At 35.4% G+C, this 25,744-nt stretch overlaps 2 protein-coding genes and 1 pseudogene across 5 annotated transcripts; 2 read left to right on the forward strand and 1 right to left on the reverse strand.

The window, feature by feature from the left end:
- Positions 1-250: 250 nt before the first annotated feature.
- Positions 251-11,315, forward strand: LOC105646366 (Stress responsive alpha-beta barrel domain protein). 4 transcript variants are annotated; one of them, XR_016320087.1, is made up of 10 exons: positions 251-470; positions 578-689; positions 1,948-2,075; positions 2,459-2,598; positions 2,738-2,806; positions 3,065-3,203; positions 3,452-3,514; positions 3,596-3,639; positions 9,539-9,808; positions 10,606-11,315. XR_016320087.1 is itself a non-coding variant. In XM_089719169.1 (9 exons), exons 1-9 carry the CDS (start codon positions 374-376, stop codon positions 9,644-9,646), a joined length of 900 nt encoding a protein of 299 aa, XP_089575295.1. In that variant the 5' UTR covers positions 251-373; the 3' UTR covers positions 9,647-9,969. The 4 variants fall into 4 exon arrangements, 2 of the variants coding, with proteins under 2 accessions (XP_089575295.1, XP_089575296.1); XR_016320088.1 differs by having other exon boundaries at positions 10,941-11,315; XM_089719169.1 differs by lacking the exon at positions 10,606-11,315 and having other exon boundaries at positions 9,539-9,969.
- A 4,386-nt stretch (positions 11,316-15,701) lies between these two features.
- Positions 15,702-17,263, reverse strand: LOC149497451 (S-type anion channel SLAH4-like). Its single transcript, XM_089718766.1, has 2 exons — positions 16,199-17,263; positions 15,702-16,092 (listed from the first exon to the last, which is right to left on the reverse strand). The coding sequence occupies exons 1-2, from the start codon at positions 17,111-17,113 to the stop codon at positions 15,820-15,822; spliced, it is 1,188 nt and encodes a 395-aa protein (XP_089574892.1). The 5' UTR covers positions 17,114-17,263; the 3' UTR covers positions 15,702-15,819.
- Positions 17,264-25,055: 7,792 nt separating this feature from the next.
- On the forward strand, positions 25,056-25,744 carry LOC149497452 (uncharacterized; annotated as a pseudogene).

Genomic DNA, 25,744 nt, shown 5'->3' on the forward strand with positions numbered 1-25,744 from the left:
AAATTCTAATTAGTTTTTCCTAAATGCTTTTAATAACGGCAGCTATATTATTATATTATGGGCAAAATATTAGTAAAAAATTATAATAACAAAATTAAATCAACGAGTTAAAAAAAAAATAGTAATATCCAGAAAAAAGAAAAGAAGAAAAATTGGAGGGTGACTTTGTAATTACAGACGGAAGGAGCGCCAATTTTAAGTAGAGTGACGTTATTTTTCCTCGTCCATTCATTTTCTTTTAATTTCTCAATGTGGAAATCAACTAACCACCAAAATTCCTTTCTCAAAATCTCAAAACCTCAAATTTCAAATCTTCTCTTTATGGGAGTAAAAGAATTAACACAACCATCAGTAGGCAGTGGCCGCAGAAACAATGCTCCTTCAAGCCCTTACATCGACCCCTTCCTTTCCCCATTTTCATACTCATTATCGTCGGCAGAACTCTCTGCGCCTGCGTGTTGCTCTCATCGGTGAGTTTCCCGTTTGGGTTAAAGATTCTGAATTGGATTGAATTGTTTTGAGAATTATACAATTCTAACTCGTTTTGGTTGTCTGGCTGAAATTCTTTTTGTTACAGTTTCAAGATTGAATGGAGTAATGAGAACGTCTCTTTCGGAGAGAAGGAATGGAGGAATGGCGATTTCAGCTTCCAATGTTGAAAGATCAAATATCAGTGTGGAGAAAAAAAGGTTCAAATTCTAGTTGATTGTTGATGGATGATTTGAGAAACAGGGGAATTCTAATGTAAATTATTAATTTAAATACCTAATATATATGTGCATTGATTGGATGAGTAATGTTTGAATAATTGTTAGAAGGAAAACTTGTAGTTTGGGAACTGAATTTATTCTTTTTGTATTACTATATTTCTAGTTGAGTAGTTGGTGATTAACTTGGCTAGGGTGTGTGCAAGATTAAGCAACACTTGAAGTTGCTGCCGTAAATGGCTATTTATATATAGGTAGGAAGTCAAGGAGTTTCACCCTTTTTGGTTAGTCATATCTGCAGGGTGCTTAAGGATAGATGACTCGTTTTCATGCCATGTAAAAAGTGAGAGTTTTTAGTTTTTTGAGGTATTTATCGGATAGAAATTTAGGATTCATTTGGAGAACTACTTTTCTTTCTTTCTTTCTTTCTTTTTTTCCTTTTTTTTTAAAGAAATATATTAGCAAAAGCAAAATCAGCAAGTTTGCCATGTGAAGCCTTGATTCATTACCATAAAGCTTTATTATTGCCAAGCTCTTCATGATTTGAATTTGCATATTATTATTGAAAGGTTGCATTTTAACCTACCTAGTTGCCAATTATTATCATTCAAAAGATGAATAAGAATAAAAATTCATTCTATGATGGAACTAAGATAACCAGAACTTACAACATTTTTCATCATGTTGATTTATTTTATGCCTTCTTTTGCAGAAGTAATTCATTGGGGCTATGAATGATTTCTAGAAAATGAAAAAAAGAAAACGTGAAATTTATCTGCTTCTATTTCACATGTTGCATATAGGCGTAGTTTACTTCAGAATAGATAACTCATGCTTTTGTCCATAATGTGGCATTTTTATATCCATATCATCTACATTAATTTTTCTTAGCTTCCCTTATTTACAGGCATTATATTTTCTTTAACATGCTAATTCATTATGGCATATATGTGTCTAGAATTGTCCACAAAAAATTGTCTAGGACATTATGTGAGACTGACAGATCTTAGTTCCTATCAATTTCTGGCAACGTGATGTCCAAAAAACCATCTTCTTTTCTTATCATTGCACTCCTCCTTAATCTTAGACCATGGAAGAGTTTATTTTTGTCTATTCGTTTCTCTGAACTAGACTTTTGTGCATATGTAAGTAATAATAGCTCTTGTATGAGTTTGGCTTTGCAATCAGATGCTCATTCATTTTATTCGGGAATGTGAAATTTATTGTTCTCTGCTCATAGAAAAGTTGTGGAACATGTATGTCTGCTCAAAGCAAAGCAAAATTTGTCTGAAGAGGATGAGAATGACATGCTAGATTATTTGTACACTTCCCAATATCAAATGCGTGGAATTGTAGCAATATCTTTGGGTGAGTTTCATTTGGACTACCCAATTACTTTTTCATTTAACTACAATTGTTTCCTGTAATTTGGACTCCTATTACTTGACCCTGTGTATCATTTAACTACAATTGTTTCCTTTATATCATTGATTTCACATAGTAAGTTGATGATGCTTGTTAGCAATCTATGTTTGAACTAGTAGAAGTTGAATATGATTGTTCATTTGCCTCCCTTTTCTTAAGAAGGCCTTTAGATCAATCCCCCAGTTACCGATTTCATATGCCTCTGTTATATGAGCCCAGCATTCAGGAATTGATTTTGTGGCCTGGGCTAGGTATGCATATATATTTAATAAATCGTTTTATTGTCAAATCAAATTCTCATGTTGATGTCTTATTTTCTTCTGTAGGACGCATCTCCAATAACACTGTAGAAACTTATACTCATGCTGTTGTCATGCGTTTCCAAAGAAAGGAAGATGTTGAGAAGTTTTATGAGAATCCTTTCTATTTGAGAGTTCTCAAGGAGCACGTAATGCCTTACTGTCATGTATGCCCTGACATGTAAACACCAAAACTATATTACTCAAAAATTTTTATTTCCTCTCATTTCCAATCATATAACCTTGTATTTGTTTATTTTTGCTCAGGTGCTGCTTATTTGACTCAAGTTTGCTTCATATTTTCAGGGATTAATTAATGTAGATTATGAATCTGAAGTGGAAGATGATATTCTTTCTATATTTCGTAAAGGAGAGGTCTGAAGTTATATGCTTAAAATATCTTTTAGGTTCTTATGAATTGTTGGAAGACATTTTTGAATGAAAATAAAAAAAATCTTCTGTATGTATTTATGTTCTTTAACTTGTTGAAATTGAATTTTCGTCCAATGTGGGAGACATTTATATTTATTATTTTACCCTGTTACTTACTCCTGACCTTGCAATATCATTTGGCTGGTTTATGGTTTATTCTGGCAATATCTGATATGGAGTTGAAATGCTTCCTGGTGGCAGGAGTTCAATTATGGTGTGGAGTTTGTTCATCTCATGGCATTCAATGATAGTGCATTTGGTGCACCCATAGAAGATGCATTGGTATCGCTTGAAAAGTTGACAGAGGAGTTTCCATCCTTAATTGTCCAATCTACTCATGGTAAGTTTGAACTTTGAAACACGTGCTTGCTATTTTTTTTCCTAGTCACTCTGTAGCATGTTGTCTTGTAGTTCTATCAGACTATTCATTTCATTGGCCAGTTAGGGAATCTATCTGACATGTGATCTAATTATCGAAGATATTTTTATTGCTTATCTGCAATTAACACGTTTTGCTGGGAACCAAGCAAGTCAACATTTCTCATTATGTGACACAAATATTATCTCTTGTTTGCATGTGATTATCAGGTTCCAATTTTAATAGCAGCAGTCAGGAATATACACATGGGGTAGTGACGAGATTTCGATCATGTAGGTTTCCCTTTAAATTCTGTAATGTCTGGTTATTTGTGCTCTCTTTTTTCACTGCTAATTTGTTGGGTTATTTTGCAGTGGAGGCATATGAGATGTTTGTAGGCAGCAAGGAGTACAAAGATGTAAGAAGCTCAATCATATCAATGGATGTGACTTTTTCTTTTGTTAACCTTTCTGGAAATATCTATTTTCATTTCATCTGGCTTGAATATATGCTTGATCTTACCTGTTCCCATATGGTAGAGTCCCTACTTATGGATCGAGTTATGGGTCGGTTGGAAGTTGGTGTTTGGGTGTTTAGGCTAGGGGTTTTCCTTGAACGACCTATGGTGGAAGTTCAGAAATCTACAGACTCGTCAAAGGTAGACTGTGACCTTACAAAGAACTTAATTGGGTTTAATCATATCCTTTATTTCATGAGTTCTGCTGAATATATACACAAATAGCAGACTAACTTTTCCTACAATCAAGGAGCAGAATCCTAAGTGGAGGATCACCCTCCCACTACTGCATGAATAAAGAAAGTGGAGGAACTACCTCCTACATAACAGGAAATAAACAGAAATGCAAAACAGAATTTGAATGACTAATTCAACAGCTCTATATGTGGGGGCTTAGGCCTGCGTGTGTAGACCTTCAATTGACTGCTAACATTACTTCCCTCCCCCTGAGGAAGCTTGTCCGCAAGCTTAAAATCTGGAAAGCGGGTGTGGATGTCTTGAACTGTCACCCAAGAAGCATCGGCAGGTGAGGAATTGCGCCAATGGATCAAAACTTCTGGAATTCCGCCTTTGAAACGATAGTCCAGTACAGCCAACGGAGTGATTGGGTCCTCTTGTGGAATGAATGGCAGAACCGGGACTGGAGAAGACTGCCCAGCTTGATAGGCCTTGAGATGTGAGACATGGAAGACAGGGTGCAGTTTAGAATCAGCCGGAAGATCAAGTCTGTATGCCATAGGGCCAATGCGCTCCAGAATTTTAAAGGGGCCATAGAACCTGGCCGAAAGTTTTTGATTGCTCTGTTTAGCAATGGACTGCTGTTTGTAAGGTTTCAGACGCAGCAGAACCATATCTCCCACCTGAAACTCCAAGGGGCGATGGGACTGATCGTAGGTGGATTTCATTTTCTGTTGAGCATGGATCAAGTTGTCCTGAAGTTGCTGTAGTATCTCATCCCTGTGAAGAAGAACAACATCCACAGCTTGAATGGTTGAACTTCCAGGCAAGTAAGACAGCAAACGTGGAGGAGGACGTCCATAAACCGTTTCAAACGGAGTAGATTTCAAAGAGGAATGGTAGCTGGTGTTGTAACAGTATTCGGCCCAAGATAACCAGTCTATCCACTTGTTTGGAGCTGAACTAGTGAAGCACCGAAGGTACATCTCAATAGTACGATTGACGACCTCCGTTTGACCATCGGACTGGGGATGGTAAGAAGAACTGAAGCACAGTTTAGTACCACTCAGTCGGAATAGTTCCCTCCAAAAGGTGCTGGTGAAAGTCTCATCCCTGTCACTAACAATGGTTTCCGGCAACCCATGTAACTTGAAAATATTGTCAAAGAAAGTGCGTGCGACTCTCACAGCAGAGTATGGATGTGATAAAGCCAGAAAATGACCGTATTTGGAGAAGCGGTCAACTACAACCAATAGCACGTTTTTTCCCCGCGAAGTTGGAATCCCTTCGATGAAATCAAGTGATATGTCTGCCCATATTTGAGTGGGAACCGGCAAGGGAAGAAGGAGCCCGGCTGGTTGTAAGGTTTCTGTTTTATGCCTTTGACATGTATCACAAGAACGCACAAAGTCCCGCACCATTTGTTTCATTCCGCTCTAGTGAAAATCTCTGGTGATGCGATATAGGGTTTTCTGATAACCTTCATGGCCTTGGTTGTGGAGGGCAGCAAGGACCAGTTGAATGGAAGGGAAATTTTGAGGGAGGTAAACCCTGTTGTTGTAGAAGAGTAACCCATCCTTAAAGACCCATTTTTCTGAAATGGACTTGTTGACGACTGCAGATATCCGCTGCTGAATTTCTTTGGACTGTTTGTGTTCCTGCCTGATTTCATCAAACAAGCTTAAATGAGGCATAGAAATAGCCAAGAGAGTTGACTGATCCGCATCTCGGCGTGAAAGGGCATCGGCCACAATGTTGGTCTTTCCTGTTCTGTATTCGACTGAAAAAGAAAATCCCAGTAGTTTGCTTATCTAATGTTGTTGCGCAGCTGAAAGATGACGCTGCTCCAATAAATATTTGAGTGTAAAGTGATCAGTACGGACGACAAAGTCGCGTCCCCACAAGTAGGAGTGCCAGTGTTTGATGGCTTTAACCAGTCCAATCAGCTCCCTTTCGTAAGCCGGAAGGTTTTGATGGCGGCCTGCTAAGGAGCGACTGAAAAAAGCTACTGGTTTGTTGGACTATGAGAGAACCGCTCCAACCCCTGTTCCTGAAGCATCACACTCGACAACAAAAGTGAGATCAAAATTAGGCAAAGCCAAAATTGGCGTGGATGTTAACGCCTGTTTTAATTTCTCAAATGCTTGGACGGCCTGGTCAGTCCATTTGAAATTGTTCTTTTTCAGCATTGAAGTGAGAGGGGCTGCAATAATGCCATAATCCTGTACAAATTTTCTGTAGTACCCCGACAGCCCTAAGAAACCGCGCAAACCGCGAAGAGAATTTGGTTTTGGCCACTCCAATACAGCAGAAATCTTTGAATGATCCACCTGGACGCCGTGGGAAGAAATTATGTGCCCCAAGTAAGATATTTGAGATCGGCCAAAGAAACACTTGGATTTTTTGAGGCATAAACTGTTCTTCAGCAGCAATTGAAAAACCAGGCGTAGATGGTGGAGGTGCTCCGTCCATGATTGACTGTAGACCAGAATATCGTCAAAAAAAACAAGTACAAACTTTCGCAAGTAAGCACAGAATACCTCATTCATCAAAGCCTGAAATGTGGAGGGGGCGTTTGACAAGCCAAATGGCATGACGAGGAATTCAAAGTGCCCATGATGAGTCCGGAAAGCTGTCTTTTCCACATCAGAATGTTGCATGCGCACTTGAAAGTAACCAGATAGCAGGTCTAGTTTTGTGAAGATCTTAGCACCACCCAACTCTTCCAACAATTCATCAACCACTGGTATGGGGAACTTATCTTTAATGGTTTTGGCGTTAAGTTCTCTATAGTCAACACATAGCCGCCAAGAACCATCAGCCTTGGGAACCAAAATCACAGGTGAAGAGAAAGGAGAGTGGCTCGGCCGGATTATGCCCTGCTGAAGCATAGCTGCACACTATTTTTCAATCTCGTCCTTCTGGCCATGTGGGTAACGATATGGGCGAACAACAACTGGCCCCGTTCCCGGAAGAAGAGGAATTCTGTGGTCGCAACATCTGGATGGAGGCAACTCAGTTGGGGCGTTGAAAAGGGAGCCAAATTCTGCTAATAATTTCTGCAGTTGAATCTCTGGATCAGAGTAGAGCTGTACACTGTGGAGGTTAGAACTGTATGAAGAACCATATGAGGAGATGCCCTTTAATTCGATCAAGTGCCCCTGCTGAAAAAAACTCATACACATAGTCGCAAAATCCCATAGTATAGGGCCCAAAGTGCGGAGCCAATTAACCCCCAAAACCATATCAAAAGAGGTTAAGGGTAATACAAAAAAATCAACCAAAAAGGAGTTAGAGTCCAGTGTAATTGGTGTGCCTGAACAGATACCTGGGCTCGACAGTTCCTCCCCGTTGGCCACATGAACCCGAAGCCCATTTTGGCAATCGAAATTGGCATTCAATTCTGCGACCTTTGCTGTAGAAACGAAGCTGTGGGTGCTGCCCGAATCAATCAGGATCAGAACCGTACTGTTTAACCAGGAACCCAACAATCTCATAGACTGGGGGCTTCGAACTCCAGTGATTGCATTTAAGGAAATCTCTGGTTCAGACGAGGAATCATCCGCCACCTCCGATAACTCCATCTCAATCCAAAATAATTTTTTGCATTGATGACCCCTCACGAACTGTTCATCACAGTTGAAGCAAAGCCCTTTACGCCGTCGGTCATCCATTTCTTCTGGCGAGAGTCTTTTCACGACTCGATTAGGTCGAGAATCCTGTGAAAAGGCGGTGCGGCGAGAATCTCGAGCAGAGGAAGAACGAGGGAATAGTTTCCGTTCATAGAGTTTTGACATACTCATCGCCGTTACCAAATCAGCGGGGTGATGGAGCTCGACTTCCACAGAGATTGAGTCCTGCAACCCGCTTAAATAGAGCTGCACTTTCTGAAATTGGGTGAGTGTACCAGCACGTGAAATAAGAGCTTCAAATTGGTTCTGGTAATCGGCAACAGAACCTGTTTGTTTTAATTTAGCCAGTTCGCCCAACTTGTTGCTGCGAATTGGGGGGCCAAATCTGAGATTGCACTGGTGCGAAAACTCTTCCCAGGATGGATTTGGAAAATCATCCAGCAGTTGCGAGTACCACAGCTGTGCAATTCCATCCAGATGATAAGATGCTAAGCTCACCATCTCTTCTTCCGGTGTTTGTTGATGGCGGAAAAAATGTTTGCATCTATTAAGCCAGCCGAGGGGATCTTCCTTGCCATCATAACGGGGAAAATCCAATTTTGTAAGTTTTGGAACGATGAAGCTGCTGCCGGATCTTTCCGAAACATGGGGTCCTGAAACGCCCTTGTCTTTGCTGGACCTGAGGGGGGTCCCAGGATTGCTGGATTGGAATTGCTGTTTGTTGGATTCCCATTCTTTAGTGAGGTTTTTAACCAGGTCGCGAAGTTCCTGATTAGCACGTTGCTCTGCCAAAAGCAATTCAAATAGTTTGGAAAGTTGATCCTGAATGGAGTCGCCCATAACGGTAGGCTCTGATACCAAAATGGTAGAGTCCCTACTTATGGATCGAGTTATGGGTCGGTTGGAAGTTGGTGTTTGGGTGTTTAGGCTAGGGGTTTTCCTTGAACGACCTATGGTGGAAGTTCAGAAATCTACAGACTCGTCAAAGGGAGACTGTGACCTTACAAAGAACTTAATTGGGTTTAATCATATCCTTTATTTCATGAGTTCTGCTGAATATATACACAAATAGCAGACTAACTTTTCCTACAATCAAGGAGCAGAATCCTAAGTGGAGGATCACCCTCCCACTACTGCATGAATAAAGAAAGTGGAGGAACTACCTCCTACATAACAGGAAATAAACAGAAATGCAAAACAGAATTTGAATGACTAATTCAACAGCTCAATATGTGGGGGCTTAGGCCTGCGTGTGTAGACCTTCAGTTGACTGCTAACACCATACTTAGGTCATCTACCACTTTTGGATAGTGTTGGTATTGGATCGGATTTTGTAATATCCGAATCCAATTCGCCAAGAAAAATTAATATCTATATCCATATGAGCTTTGCAATTAATCGAATTTATATTGGGTTGGATTGGGTTAAAATGAATGTAATAACTAAAAAGCTTAATTTTCAAAAGAAAGGGGAAAGAAATTCAGATCAGGTTCGGATATGCTCGGCTCGGATCTTATTGGCACATATCCATATCCGATCCATTTATAATCGGATCGAGTATCCGACAGATTGGAAAAGATCATCTGTACTTTTGAACATGTTTGAGAAATATTAGTTAGAAATATGTTTTTTTTCCTCATTGAAATATCTTAAGGATGCGTGTGTCCTTAACTTGAATATTAGACCAGCTTTGAATTTTCAACTGATATTGTTCTACGTATTTATATTTTCTATTTCAATTCTGTTCTATTTTGACTTTGTAGTTCCAGTTTAGTTTTGTGGTTTGTTACTTTCCTCAAATTTGACAAGAGAGTTGATATTTGTTTGATACTTTAGATTTAAGGATTGAGATAAAAGTCTAGAACTTCCAAATGTAAGAAAAGCTTGAAATAGTTAATAACAAAATTTTCCTTTTTCATCACTAAAATTCTTCTTGTAATTCTTTGCTTCCTGTTGTAGATGTGTTTTATTGAGGTGTTAACTTTAAATAGTCTGAATTATCTAAAAAACAGACATGGAAGACAAAATTCGAGCTGATTGTCAAGAAAACACTTCCTGTTCATTTCTCTGTTGATCCAGTGGGCAAGGAAATTATGTAGTGATAGTCCTATGCTTTTATGGGTTTGTGATCCTGTGACTTTGTCAAAGAAGCTGAGGCAAAAATTTAAGGATGCGAAACACAACCTACATTTGACAAGGAATTCTGGCGGAATTCTGAAATTGCAGTCGTATTTGTTTTGATTTCTAGAACAAGCACACAGGTGAGCTTTCTTGGCATTGAGCTTCCACTTTCTTTTTTTTAAATATTTTAACTATTGTGATGTATTTTTTTTTTTTTAATTTTGATTATTTGTTCGCTATGTATTCTAAATTCTGTGTCCTCTTCTACAAGTGAAATATAAATTTCCCATTTCCTCTTTCATCTTTTCTCAACGATGGATGGGAATGTATCTGATACGAATTATCTTTTTCACACCATTGATAGACATTAGCTCATCTTAATCTTTAAGGAGGATAGGCTTATTCCAGCCAAAACTGATATGGTGGTTTCTTCATAAGTAATTGAGAAACAAAATTGAGCATGAGGCAAGCTTGAAAAATCTTTAGTTAAACAATCTATAATCTTTTCCCTGGTCCTGACTATGCAAGTTTAGGTAGAAATGAGGTTCTTGGGCCAAAAGGTTGTCACTCTTGTCCAAGTCAAAATGTTGAAATATGAATCTACTTAAAGAACTAGTACTTGTTCTATCTCTTAAAAAGTTATTCTAAGAAAGCAAGATGACTGAGGCAATTCAAATGGGTTCGTCAATCTGACTGAAACATATTTAATGGAGAAAGTACATCCTTTACTTATTTATTATTTTTTAAAATTTCACTGTCCTATTTGAATAAGCTAATTAGTTTGGTGTCTCTGCATGTAAATTTTACAGACCGACTTGCAGTCTCGAACTCCGACAGTAGTTGATAATTTTACTACTTGTATTAAGCTTTTGAATAAATAGACTTGCACATTGGCATATATGCATGCACATGTGTGATTTCCTTCAATTGATCACAGATCATCGATGTTGCGTCTCAGCTTCATCAAAGCATGTTTGACACAGTTCAGAAACTGAAATCCTGCTTTTGGAGTTAACGCTTCTTTTTCAGCTCAAAAGCCATTTAATACCGCCTGAAATTGTTCATTGTGGATTGAACTGCAATTTTTTAACATGCTTGGTTCCTTTATAACATTCAATAGAGCACAAATCAAGAATTCTCTTTCTTAATGATACATTTTTTTTATGAGAAGAAAATAGGGTAGCAATTTATGCTGGTAGCTTCTATATGTCTTTATTTCCACTGAGATATTGCAGAAGGATTATCAGTTATGAAGTGGATTTGGTCCTTCAGGAATTGTTCGATGAGCCCTATAAATTGTGTGAGTCTGAGCTTTGCTCGATCCTTTGCAAACTTAAGCAGAGAAATGCCATGGAAAGTGGGAACAAAAGTCATTTTTTTGTTTCCCAGGTTCTTCGATTGGCAGTCTGTGGACATGGCGAGAACTTGAAAGTTGACCAACTACAAGAACGATTATTAATAAAAGAAATGTAAGCCTGGGATTTTGAGTGTCCATGAACACAAATGCTCTGAGTTTCTTTAATTATGCACATTGATAGATAGATATGAAGTGTATTATAAATCAGCTATCTAGTAGTGAGGTTAGACCAAACCTGAAATTATTCTTTCCAAATTGCGTGAATGCCCAGTAATCTTTTTTATTTTTTATTTCCAAATTGTCCAAACACCCTAATTGGTGATTGTTAGGTGAATATATATTGTAATAAGAGTGATGCTTTGAGAATTTGATTTATAGATTGAAGGTGTAAAGAAAGCATAGATAATCATGAATTGAGTTTGGGCCAAATTTTGTAAAATCCGTATCAAATTCACCAACAAAAATTAATCTTCCTAGATGACTCGCCCTGCATTATATTGAATTGGATTTTTGTTGGACCGGCAGAGTTAATATACATAGTATAAAATAATAAGAAAGAGTCTATGAGCATCTTTAATAAATAAATAAATATTGCCATATGAATTTTATGATGGGATTGTGCGCACTGGAATTGATTTGATCTAATACAACAGGTCACAGGCTAGTCCAAGTTGGTCCTATTGGCATAATGTAGAAAGTGTTTGTGAACAATAATAGTAATAGTAGGTAGTTGATTTTGGCATCTTTGGGTCTATCTTTTGCCTATAAAAAGACCCCTAATTGTTGGTGGAGAGAGTACAAGGGTGGGCCCTACCCTACTGGAACCGAACTGGGTAGGACCAGTTTTGTTTTTTTTCCCAAAATCCAGATCAGGATTTTCAAAAGAAGGGCACTTACAGGACGTGAATACTTTCTGTGCATTTTCCTTTTTTTGCCCTTGCTTCTTACTTTTTCCTATAAATTTTTATTTTCATTTTTCTCATGCAATTACATTGTATTATATAATCACTCCATTCTTGCCAGCAACCCTGCATCCCCACACAGTTCCGAAAAAGATGTAAAAGAGTTAAGAAAGAAAACCAGAAAAAAAAAAAAAAGCCAAGATTTATCGAGAAAAGTGATTCGAACCTGAATTTATTGTCAAATCATAATGCACTTAGCATTAGATTGTGCCTTAGCGTGCGATTTTGAGATCTCTTGATATCATTCCAGGTGACAAAATCTTAAGGATATGTTTGGTTTACTGTGAAACTATTAATGAAATGCAATTTTTTTGAGCAAGATTCTACTTGTTTCTAAATAATTTTAATTTGTATTGAAATGTTATAATTTTTTTAGCATTATTCTTAATCTAAATAATACAATATTAGTTTATTTATCTGAAAAAGCATACTTGAACTAGGATTTATCTTTCGAAATTTATTTGCATTCCCATTCAAATTTCAACACCAACTAAACAACCCTGAAGAATTGGCAAATGGTTAATTCTCTCTTTAAAGAAAAAATAAGGCTCAAGTCCCTCTTTTAGTCTTTTTCATATGGGTTGGATTACATTTAGTTCATTGAAAGAGATCAAAACTACCTAAAAGTTATAGCATATGGATATTAGGTAACCTTCTTCTTCTTCTTCTTCTTCTTCTTTTTTCTTTTTCTTTTTTTTTTTTTAATAAAACTTATTAAATAACAGATGATAGTAAAATTATCGAAAGGGGTTGCAAGTGGCGCATACTGTCTTTAAGTCAAAATAATTTTTAAATTTGATGTTATAAATTAGTGTAATTCTTTTTATTTATTTAAATTTTCTTACCTTTTGAAATTTTTTTACTCTCAATTTTAAATTCTAGAAGGAATGAATCACTTGAACAAGATGGATAACTTAAAGAATACAAACATTTAATAATTAAATTAATATCCAAAAATTTATAATGAACAAGATAGATGGCTGTTGGTATGTCTCTTGTGAGAGTACTTTTTTTTTTTTTTTTTTTGTCCTTTTCTTTTTGGGTACTTGAGTTGAGCACTATCTGAGATGTGCTGCATAAAATTGAGGGTTTAACATCTTTTGGGAATCTATTCCCATTCCTATTTGAGCAACTTAAACTTTTTGTCTTTTCTTATTCTTCTGAAGTATTACTGAACTAACTTACAAATTGCATTTAAATAGATAATTAAATTTTATATTTTTGTGTTTTGCATATCAAAGGAATTCCTCTCCATTGGATTTGGGTATATAGGTGCCACTAATTCCTGGGTGGGAAGCATTCTGTACTCTATCAAAAAAAAAAAAAAACAACAGTGGATTACATGAAATTTCAAAGTACTATTGAAAGAACAATCTTAGTGGCCAATGAAGCCTTATCCTAATAGTTATGATGGAGGTCTCGATTCTCGTCCTCACCTATGGGTTGGATTGCCCTTATTGGGCTTTGATTTGTATCTAAAAAATTGTAATTAAATTAAATCTGTTTAAATTACAGCATTTTTTGATTACTGTAGACGGTAATACCTTGTAAATAGTAACTAATGACAAAAAAAAAAAAAAAAAAATAGTGCAGATGGTAATACCCTCCCATCCTTGTAAATAGTAACTGATGGAAAAAACAAAAAAAAAAAAACAATCTTAGGTCAAAAAAGAACAATCTTGGTGACCTAAGATTTAGACTTTGTATTTTACAGTGACCCAAACCAAACTTATACTTATCTATACCCTCATCACCAAATTGAGTCACTGATCAAGATAAAAATTCTGTTTGTCCTTTTCTTTTCCTTCAACAGCAAATCTACACCGTCCCCTGCTATCTCCACAGACGGCTATAACAGCTTTTCCTACTTTTTCTTTTTAGTCATTCACTTTTTTCTGTTTGCTTCTGCTCGTGAGTTTGGGCATTTCAACTTAATGAAATGAGCTTACTTTTCGTATGTGCAAAGGAAACTTTTTTCGATTTTAGCATTGGCTTTGAAGATTTGTAGGCTCGTGTCGTGATATTCAAATGCTGACATTCACTCCTTACTTTCACGTTTATGTTCATTTTAAGATGCTAGTTGAAAAAGAAAACGAATTTACATTTTTATTTCTTGTACCATAAAATAAATACTTAGTGCCAATCAAAATTAATGTGGTTGGACTTATTCATTTCTTTTAAAAGAGTTAAGAGTAAGAGGTTTCAGATTTAATTTTTTTTTCATTATTATGATCATATGAAAATGAGTCTCCGTAGGAGGTTACTTAATTAGTAAAATGCGCTTGAATTTAGTGGATGACTTTTGTAAAACTACACTTTCAATCAATGGAAAGAATTATTGGAAGAAGCAACCACTAGAGGTGTGTACGGATCAAGATAAGAGTGGAGATTATATAATTTTCAATCTCATCTCAAAATGTCAAGATTAGAACTCTAAGTATTCAGAAATGGATCAGAAATACTTAATTTTCAAAATCAGAAGTAATTCAAATCGGTTTGTAAAACGTAATTTGAGATGAAACTATTAAATTTATATTAGATATTTGTCAGAATAAGGAATTCGAAATAATTTTTGAAAACAAATCGAGATTCATATAATTCTGAATCCTAACAGCCATGGAATGAGATTCTTATAATTTTAGAAAACATCATCTCTTCAATCATGATTCTTATAATTCGAAATAATCCCGATGTTTGTGTATTTTGATTATGATACTCTTGTACTATTTACAAGCCTATTTGAAGGTTGTACAAGTGACATAGGGTTTAAACCCTAAACAACAGAGTACTAAAAAGCCCTAATAGACTCTAATGTGTTTATGATGTTTACAACAAGACACTACAAGAAAATTTCGGATTAGCAAAGGATTTTGATTCTAAATGAAGAAAATCCGTTGCTACATGGTGTTAGAAACAGAAAAAGTTCCGGTAAAAATAAAAATGATAGTAGAAATGATAATTGGATGAGACAATAGATAACTGAATTGTATTTTTAGGAAAGCAACATATTCATTTTGTTGATCCGAGTAAGAGACAAGACATTAATGACCAAGTAAATATCTCGAACCTTTAGATGTGAAATGTTATATATTTTGAATGACTATGCAATGCTTGGTATAATAATGTTGGTAAATTACAGATATGCCCTTTAAACATTTATTTAGTTTATTAAGTCTATCTATTTAGTGTGTTTCTAAATCGATTTAGAAACAAATTTCAATCCATCTCTAATTTAGACATATGTTTGATAATAAAAGTGTCTTACGTCCGTTTCTAAAGTGTCTCTAAAATTTTTTATTTAAATACAAAAATTTAATTATATATATATATATAAATTTCCTTATATTTTTTTAAGCTAAATTTAATTTAATTATTAAAATATGACAACTTAATTAAAACATATAAATTAATTTATAAATATAAAATGCATAAATAATTGAAATATACGTTTCTAGCTCATAAAAAATAGAGGTTATTAGTTTCTTTTCTTGAAACTTTTTTAACTAATCACCAATGGCTGGAAATGAATGAAGAAATAGCGTACTCCTGCAAGTAAAGGGAGCTCTGCACAAATTGTTTGTGTTTGAAAAATTATGAATCGATTGGCAAGTCCAATCATATACGTGTTTAATGTTTCCTATATTTTATATATCTTACAATTGTATTAAGAAACAACAATAATGAGAACAGGATCAGAAGATACGAAGGAAAGAATTAAATTTACAACTTGTCAAATATATATTAAACAATAAATACTAAATAGTTATGATTTTTACATTTGGAACATTCGATTTACAATTGAAATGGATTTAACAATCTTGTCTTTAGTCATTTACGATGTGGCTTGAACATTATTAGGAGTTAAAACAGGATCATCAAGCGGGAAAAGCCTGTTAGTATTAAGTGCAGTGAAAACCACCAAACTGAGAGATACAAGAACTGAAAGTGAAGATAACACTATCATTATCGAATGGGCAATAGTTCCCTTAACCTCATGTGCATATTCTGTTGATGCTGCTGCCAAAATTGTTAAAGGGAAAGAGTATGCCCACCAAGCTACATTGAAGTTTCTTGTGGATTTCTTGAATAGTCTTGGCCTTGAAACCTACATCATAACAATTCAATTTTATTTCTTAATTCTTAAATATAAAATTTCTATAATTAACTAAATTGGAAAGAAAATTCAAATCCAGTTATAGCAAATATATTACCAGTGATAAGAAGAGGAAAAAAGAGAGAAAGAAGAGCATCTTTGCCAAGTCATCAAAGCTTCCGGCAACAGAGTTCCAAGCCAAGCTTGCCATGCTTGGAGCAGCAATAAATAAGAAGAAAACTGGGCTTAACATTGTTGGTATGCAATTTCTCACACTTAATCTTTGATATAATGTTACAAAAAGCACAAGATAATGACTCATCCCCAGTGAAAACATGCAAATAGAAATCTCTCTCCACCCCATTTTGGCTGCTGCCTGAGCTCCGACCAAGTTTCCGATCACTGATAACTGGCTTGTCGGATTCGCAGCCATAGATAAAGACCTCTTCCCTTTAGTAAACCATTGACCATAAATTTTAACATCGAGAACTAACATTGGAACAACAAAAACCCAAAAAAGAGCAACATAGCAAATAGATTTTGAAGTGAAAAAAGGCAATGATTGAAGTAAAAGAAGCCAAGAAATCCAAGGAGCAAAAAGATAGTTAACTCCTACATAATGGAGAAATTCGCCTTTCACTAGCTTAAAGTGAAAGAAACATCTAAATATATAAAAAAGAGAGAGTAATGCTGTTGTAAAGAAAGCTATTGACCAAAGAAGAACAAAAGCTAAAGAGGGTATCCCTTGAAAGACTCTCCTAATTGAATGTGCATTAGTTATTGATTCATCTCCAAGAATTTTCAATAGGAAGGCCTGGCTACAAAGAGAAAGGCTTATTCTAAAATATCCTGCATGAAACCTAGCCAAGATTGAAACAAATGACTCTTTGACGGCGTTTAAAAAGCTATAATGCGGTTGCGGCGGCCGCAGTTGTGGTGTTTGTGGTGGTGGTGACGATGTTTGTATGGATGGCTCAATGACAATATTGATATGGGGTTTGGGATTTTTCTCAAATGTATTGTTAACCTTCATTTTGATGTTCAAGATACACAATGGTAGGGTTTATATAGAGAGGTGCACTGCAGAGGGAGAGATAATGACAAGTTATTGGTAGTTGAAAAGAATGTCCAATGAAGTTTGTTGTGTTTGTGACCAAAGGAAGACTATGGTGGAGGGAAGGCGGCTGAGGCTATTCCTTTTGGACTTAGTTTATTATATGCTACTATTATCCTACTAGTTTATGAGCTGTTTTCAAATCTTTACAGCTACACCCCGCTCTTTTTTCTTTCTTTTTACTTTTCTGAAAAATTTGTAAAAAGAAATTCTATTATCTTGCGTTATAACATGGATTTTCAAATAATTGATTTTTCACTTTTCGCACGCCAAAGACGTTAAATATTAGATCAAAATGGCTCGGTTGTCAATGCAGAAAAAATATGTGGAAAGAGATTTCGAATTTGATTCTCACTAAACGCATCTGCAGGGAGGAGTGAAGAGTTTTAACTATAATTAACCCTCGAGCCGAATTAGACAGTCTCTAGTAATAGGATCTGAATACCAGTAATTTACATAAAAAAAAAATATTAGACCAAAATGTTCTTTTGAGAAGAACTCAAAAAAAAAAAAAAAAAAATCTTAAAGTTTATTTAAAACTTAAATATTCAACCAATATTCAACTAAAGTTAAATAGTATTAAAGATTATAAATTTTAGTGCAACAATCCATTAGATGTATTATTATTTATTTGATTGCTCTAAAAAAAAAAAAATTTGGTTTGGTCATGTTTAATAAACTTGAAATAAGAGTGAACCAAATATGATTTGATTAGTCTTTTCACTTTCTTTAAAAATATATAAAGTAAAAGATTTTAGTTTCGAGTTCTCTACTACAGCCAATTTATAGCTAATTTAGTCACCAATGAATAAAAAAAAAATTGAAATAAAAGTTGTTAATTGACATTGCATCATCCTAACATTTATGCTAAAAATTGTAAAAAAATTTAAATACACTTATCATAAGTATGAAAGAAAAGGGAAATTAATTTATCTTTAATTTTTTTTCTTCAATTCATTATTCGTCAACAATTAAAAAAACTTATATCAATCATAAAATAATAAGGTTAGTTCCTTATTTTCTCTAGTCATATAAAAAATGAAAAATGTCAAGTTGAAATCTACCTACTGCTTATTAATTATGAGAATATTTTTTCCAAAATTAGTGGAAATTATTAGAAAAATATCATCTTTTATTGTATAGTTCATAATAATAATGATAATAATTCTTTGATATAAATAAAAAGATATTATCTTTTATTTATAGTTCATAATCATAATGATAATAATTCTTTGAATCATAAAAAAAAAAAAAAAAATCTTTAACGAAATGGGAGTCAACTTATTTTGTGAAGGAGACTAGACGGTGTGTCCTTTAATAAATTTTATAGCTTGATTTATTTTATTTTGTACGTGTTGAATAAAAAATATAATTGGCTTAAAGAACATGTGCATCTCTAATTTAAAGGGAAATGGAGGTTCTTGGATGCTTCTCTGAAGAGGGGACATAGCACCGACCGGTTGCTATTCGCAAGGCTAAGAACATTGGCAATGGTGGGTCAATACTCGGAAACAAATTTACAACCATTAGCTTTTGTCTCTTAGTTTATGTTTCCTTGTAGACTGGAATTTGGAAGTAGGCATGAAAATAGTTCCAGAACAGCTGGTTTCGGTTTCATGACTGTCGATTTTGGTTATAAAAAAAAATGGAATCGAAATCGAAATGTTTTTCGACGGTTTTTAAGACGGTTTTGGAACAGTTGGTTTCGATTTTTTTCCAATTTTGAACCGAAATTAAATAATATATTTAAAAATTTTTTAAATATTTTTTTATGATTTGTAGCTTGAATAAATAATAGTAATAAATATTTTCGATATTGAAAAGACTAAATAAATTTAATAAAAATTCTTAAAAATTGCTTTAAAAAACTATAATAAAACAAAAAATTAAGTTTGGAGTTTTTTCAAGAACATGTTTTTCACGGTTTCGATTTCAAAATTTGAAAAATCAAAACTGAATCTTAAGTTTATGGTTTCAGTTATAATTTTAAAATCAGAACCGATGACCACTATTTAGTGCAATTTTGACCAGTTTGATTTCAGTTCGATTCCGATTTGAAACCAAACCGTGGTCATCCTTATTTGGAAGGACCCTTTTTCATTTACTGATTTTATTTTTTTTGGAAAGTACACGTCGATACACATTGGGTCAAAATGTTAACTGAAGAAAAAAAATCTGAAAATTGGAATTAGTGACCATTAAAAAATAATTATTTTTAACCTCTTAGACTATATTTAATGTGGAATAAGAAATAAAATTTATATGCACCATGATATAAGAATTCGGATTGCATTCATGTGTTTGATTGATAGGAATAATGAAAGAAGTAAAATAGAGAACGAGTAAAAAGGTCAAATGACTTGTATCAATATATTTAAAATAAATTAATTTATCTAATTAACAATTTTGTTAAATAAGACTTATTAAATGATTAGGTTTAATATTTGCAAATAATAAGAAAATTATTTTTCAATTTATATTTTTTATTCCTAATAAATTTTTTAAAAGAAAAAGTAATATTCATATGAGTATATTCTGGAAATCAATGAGGCAAATTTGTTACTTTAAGTTAAAGATATATAATATTTTATAAAAAAAAAAAAATCAACAAATAACATTCGGTTTAAGAACATAAATGATATTCTATAACATTCCATTTAATAGTCAACAATCAACCTTGTTCGATTTTCCTATGTCTGGCTATCAATTTACATGGGAGTGTGGGAGGGGTGGTGATGGTTTTGTGGAGGAGAAGCTCGATAGAATCTTTACTAATGACAGCTGGTGGCACGTGTTTCCTCTTGCAAGAGGTTTAGTTATGGATATTTCTACTTGCGATCACCTGCCTATCTTTCTTAAAGTGCATTGTTTTGTGTCGAGAGATCAAATTTGCAAATTTCATTTTGAGAATGGCTGGATTTGGGAACGGGCTTGTCATGAGATATGATGCAATGCTGGGTGGAGGGGGCTCAACTTGATATTGTCTCTAGACTCTAATGCTGCAGTGATGTGCTCTTTATGTGGGGGCATGATTTACGTCAGCTTCATAAGGTAGAACTTCATGCTTGTCCGGATATTATGAATTTCGTTGTGTGGCTCCCGTGTTGCTTATGATATTCAGGCTTTTGGAGTCGCTAGAACTACATATCATGAAATCCTTTTCCAAAGGGAGCTCTACTGAAATAGCGATCTAAAGAATTTTGGCTTCGGGGAGGGGATTGCACCACACGTTTTTTCCATAATGTTGCCACCTCTCAACAATGGAAAAATCGTATAGATAACTTGATGGATGATTTAGGCACTTGGAGGGACTGGTCTTCTGGTTTGGAGGATGTTATGATCTAGTATTTTTTTTACAAGTCAGACTTGTGATTCTACCCAAGTTCTTGGACATGTTCCTACTGTGGCTTCTAGTGATCAAAATGATTTGCTTTTGGCTCCTTAAACTCCTGAGGAGGTGCGAACTGCAGTTTTCTCCATGCATCCGGATACATCTTCAGGTATGGATGGCTTTAACCCTAGCTTTTATCAGCAGTATTGGGATATAGTTGGGCGCGATGTATTGCGTGCCTGTATTGATTTTCTATAGGTTGGCCACATGTCCTCTCATCTTAATGAAACCTCCATTGTTCTCATTCCTAAGAAGCAACAACCAAAAACTATGGGAGATCTCCAACCGATTGCTTTATGCAATGTTTCGATGGAGATCATGACTACGATGTTGGCCAACCGTCTTAAGTTTTTGTTGCCCAGCATTATTTCGGAAAGCCAGAGTGCTTTTGTAGCTGGCAGGAATATTCAGGATAATTGTATTTTGGCTTTTGAGGCCATGCATGCTTTTCATCGTTAGACTAGAGGAATGATTTCTCGGTGGTTTTAAAGATGGACATAAGCAAAGCTTATGACTAAATAGAATGGTCTTTCATACAGGATATTATGTTACGGATGGGTTTTTCATCTATCTAGGTGTTTATAATCATGCATTGTCTTTCTACAGTTAGATATTGAAAATATATTAGCTATAAGATATTTATTCAATAATAATTCTAGCTCAGCATTAGTGATTGTATAAGTTGTAAATGCTGACCCTTATATAATTGTAACTCTGACATACTAATCAATATATCAACATTATTCAGTTTTACTTTTCTCTTTCATAGTGCCTTTTCTCTCGTTCTTTTCAGATACTGGATTTTGCAAAATGGCAAAGAACTTGGTCTTATGATTCCATCGAGGGGTCTTCGCCAGAGGGACCCTTTTTCTTCGCATCTTTTCATTCTTTGTGCCGAAGGGTTATCTCATATGATTAATAGTTATCATGTTAATGGTTTATTGCATGGTTGCAATATTTCTCGTGGGGATTTGGTGATCACACATCTTTTTTTTTTTTTTTTTTTTTTCCGGATAATAATCTTCTTTTTGGAGTAATGAAAAATATCCTAGCTATTTATCAGCATGTGTCGAGTCAGATGATTAATTTTAACAAGTCCTCCGTCTCTTTTAGTGCGAACACAGTCAGATCTTCTCAACAGGCAGTATGTTCTATTTTGGGAGTTGAGGAGCAGGTTTCTCTCAATACATATTTGGGATTGCCATCTCATTTTGGTAGGAACATGCGAGAGATCAATAGCTTTTTGAAGGATAGAGTGTGGAAGAAGCTAAATTCGTGGAAACGGAGACCTCTCTCTCAGGCTGGAAAAGAGGTTTTGCATAAAACAGTTTTGCAGGATCTCCCTACTTATATTATGAGTCTCTTCTTATTACCGAAGTCATTGTGTTCTGGACTTGAAGGTCTTATGGATAAGTTCTAGTGGGACAAAGGTATGAATCATGAAAGTGGTATCCATTGGCTAGCTTGGCATCACATGGCTTCTCATAAATCGGCGGGGGACTTGGCTTCAAGACGTTACGTGAGTTCAACTTAGCCATTGTCATCGCCCTCCCCTTGGTAAGTATTGTCCGCTTTGGGGCGTTACGTATCGCCGTCCCCCTCACGGTTTTGTCCCCTCAGGCAGGCTTTGCAACCCACCCAAAAGGCGCCTAAGCAATTCAGTGGTCCACTTGGTAGGCCCTGCCTTACTTAAGTATTGTCCGCTGTGAGGAGTTGATAACTACATTCCCTCTCACGGGTTTGTCCTCTATGGAGAGTTCTTATCTACATTCCTCCAAGAGGCGCCTAAGCAATTCAGTGGTCCACTTGGTAGGCCCTGCCTTACTTAAGTATTGTCCGCTGTGAGGAGTTGATAACTACATTCCCTCTCACGGGTTTGTCCTCTATGGAGAGTTCTTATCTACATCAAATAAAAATGATCTTCTCTTGGTTCTTTTTCCTTTCCTTTACCTGCGATAGTACAAAAGCAACTTTCGCTAAGCATATGGCTTAGTGGTGTACTAATAAAAATAATAAGGAATGACAATTCATAAATCCACCATGGTAAAGAAAATAAGAAACAAAATAAATCAATACCATTTAAATCATCAATTCATAATATAGTCTTTACAGCTTTTATAGAGTCAATTCTGAGGGCCATCAGTGTCTAATGTGCACATCTAGACCTGCTATCTACAACCTCAATCTGTGATATGATTTCAACAGAAGAGGGAGCAATCTACAACCTCAACATGGAGGGAGAATTTCATATCAATCATATATCATCTAGTGATGATATCCATGTTCAATCGATCGTAATATCAACTTCAACAAATGAAATGATATTCGGGGTAATAACCATGTCTATATCAGGTGTAAGACTTTTCAACCATTTCATTCATGTGATAATATTAAAATCAATGTGGGCAACATTTCATTTCACAACCACTGCTAAAAACATTCAATCACGGCCACCCCTCATACTACAGATATCAATTGGCCAACGTCCTCCTCTTTCACAGTATAAGAATCATAAAATTCATTTACAAATATCATTGGTCGTATGCTTTCAAAATAATCTTTTTCCTCTTTAAAAACTTATGAATATAATTATAATTCATAAAGCAAATCCATTGAAAATATTTTGCAAAATCAATTTCATTTTGTTTAAATAAAAGTAGGAAAGGAATAATATACACTAACCTGAACTAGATGGCTCCCCTAGCCCTTTTCCTCTAGTAATCACCCTCTCCTCAACTCCCTTTCTCTCAGCAGCTGTAGCATGATATTAATACTCACATTAAGATCATACTACACAATGTACACACATGCACTTCTATAAGAATGTAAATTAAGCATTAGAATGTAGTCTCATGCTTTTTCTTTCATTTTCACTATACTTGTCCAAGTGTTATATGATCTGAGTTTAAGCATGAAATACTTCATATCCAACACTTAACCACATCCTAGACACAAAATACTAACAATGAAAACAATAGAAGTGAATAGCATGCTAAATTCGTTCAAGGTTTATGAAATGCAGAATTTCAGCATTTGAGTAGCTGGCATTGCGTTGACTATATCTTGAATTCCCCATATTCAATTGCCCTGAAATTTTGACAGCATGTTCCAAACATCTTAGGGTACTGTTCTGGAAAATTTCATTTAATTAATATTAATATCCTCAATCTATAGTGTTTCCCATTATTTTAAGTTTTCCTTTTTTTTTTCGGATAACCAAATTCATCGAAAAAGCTAAAATAGAAAGAACTACAAAATTGAGGATATTACAGCCATGCTAGGCAAACAAGGCTGGAATTCGCTTTCTCGTCCCCAAGCTTTGGTTTCACGGTTAATGGCAACGTACTTTTTGCATACTTCCTTTCCTAGTGTTTTGTTGACCAGCAATCCCAGTTATCTTTGGAGAAGCATCTGGGAAGCTCGAGATTTGGTTCACAAAGGTATGTATTGGCGGGTAGGCAATGGCACACATATATTGATTTGGTCTGATCCATGGCTATTGGATCCATTTAACTTCTATGTTACAACTCCATTACCTATGGCTCCTGAAGTGTTTTGTGTTTCTCACTTGATCTTGCATGGTTTTTGAAACGTGCCTTTAATCTCCAGAATCTTCAACTCTAGAGATAGAGACTGTATCTTAGCCATTCCTTTGCCTCGCTATCCTACGGTGGATCGCCTTTGCTGAAAATATGAGACTAAAGGGTCATACACAGTTCGGAGTGCATATAGACAGCCTGTGTCGTTACTCCATGCTCACCAACTTTAGAATCAGGGTGTTTAGGCCAAGTTTTGGAAGTGTCAAGTGCCACCAAAGGTCCTTAATTTTGGTTGGAGGGCTCTTTTAAATGTCGTTCCAGGTTTATTGACCCTATACCAACATCGAGTTACCGTGAATACTGCTTGTCCGTTATGGCATTCAGCAGAAGAGAGTATTCTCCATGCGCTTATTTAGTGCCCTTTTACTAGGAGTGTTTGGAGCCTTACACTAGTTGGTTGGCAATTCCTAGGGGCTAGAAGCACTAGCTAATCTTTCAGCTTATTGAAGAGATACCCAATAAAGCAAAGGAGATGGCTCGAGCCCCCAGATTTAGGCCTTGAATATGACTCTCCTTCCGCCGAGGTCATAAAATGGGCTCTCTTATGTGAAAGGGTCTTTTTCTGCTGAAATTAGTTGCTTGAAGATAGAAGTATTTGGCTTTCTATTTTAATAAAGTCCTAGTCTCTAAGAGAGATAGTTGTTTTTGACTTATTCTTGTTTTAGTTAATAACAGTAGCTATCATGATCTATTTTCTTGCATTCTGTTGCTTTGTAAAAGGCTATTTAAAGCCTAGTTTAATATTCAATAATAAGCAAGTATCATATTCAGTTTGATTAGAATTATTTAAAACAATTCTTTTACTCTACAAATTGGTATCGGAACCCCCCATTGGGCATGATAAAATAAAGAGAGAGATAAACATAGTAAGATGAATGAAGAGAAGAATTCTACAAAAATTTCACACTTTGATGGTCTCCACTACGACCATTGGAGTGAATTAATGGAAAATTTGCTTAGAGCCAAAGGGTTATGGAGTTTGGTTGAAAATGGATTTGAAGAGACTCAGCCCGGAACAGTGATGATAAATGCACAGTAGGAGCAGCTGGAGAATGAGAGGATGAAAGATCAAAAGGTGAAACACTACCTCTTCAAAGCTATTGATCGAGCAAATTTCGAACAAGTTTGGATAGGCGCACATCTAAAATTGTTTGGGATTTGTTGAAAATCAAATTTGGAGGGAATGACCGAGTAAAAAGATCTCTTCTAAATTCTTTGAGAAGAGATTTTGAGGTATTAGAGATGAAAGAAGGAGAGACGATCACGGAGTATTTTTCCAGGGTCATGGCAGTGGCAAATAAGATGAGAAATAATGGAGAAGAAAAGCCTGATTCTAAAGTGGTTCAAAAAAGTCTTCGAACTTTGACGGAAAGGTTTACCTATATGGTAGTGTCAATTGAAGAGTCCAAGAACACTAAATCACTCTTAGTTGATGAGCTACAAAGCTCTCCTGTAGTTCACGAGCAAAAATTCAAGAGAGTAATCAGCCGTGAAAGTAATCATGCTCTCAAGGTGGAAGATCGAGCAGGAGGCAGAGGCCGTGAAAGAGCACCATCATGA

The sequence above is a fragment of the Jatropha curcas genome, chromosome 3, assembly GCF_041381405.1.
Source record: "Jatropha curcas cultivar XTBG-Jc1 chromosome 3, XTBG_Jcur_1.0, whole genome shotgun sequence".
Classification (NCBI taxonomy): domain Eukaryota; kingdom Viridiplantae; phylum Streptophyta; class Magnoliopsida; order Malpighiales; family Euphorbiaceae; genus Jatropha; species Jatropha curcas.

Bases quoted from the DNA above. Each gene is read 5' to 3' on its own strand.
- LOC105646366 (XM_089719169.1), top strand. From the start codon at position 374: ATGCTCCTTCAAGCCCTTACATCGACCCCTTCCTTTCCCCATTTTCAT. The intron at 690-1,947 runs GTTCAAATTCTA...CTCTGCTCATAG, and splicing joins ATCAGTGTGGAGAAAAAAAG to AAAAGTTGTGGAACATGTAT. The intron at 2,076-2,458 runs GTGAGTTTCATT...TTTCTTCTGTAG, and splicing joins AATTGTAGCAATATCTTTGG to GACGCATCTCCAATAACACT.
- LOC149497451 (XM_089718766.1), bottom strand. From the start codon at position 17,113: ATGAAGGTTAACAATACATTTGAGAAAAATCCCAAACCCCATATCAAT. The intron at 16,093-16,198 runs GTAATATATTTG...GTTATGATGTAG, and splicing joins TTTTCCTCTTCTTATCACTG to GTTTCAAGGCCAAGACTATT.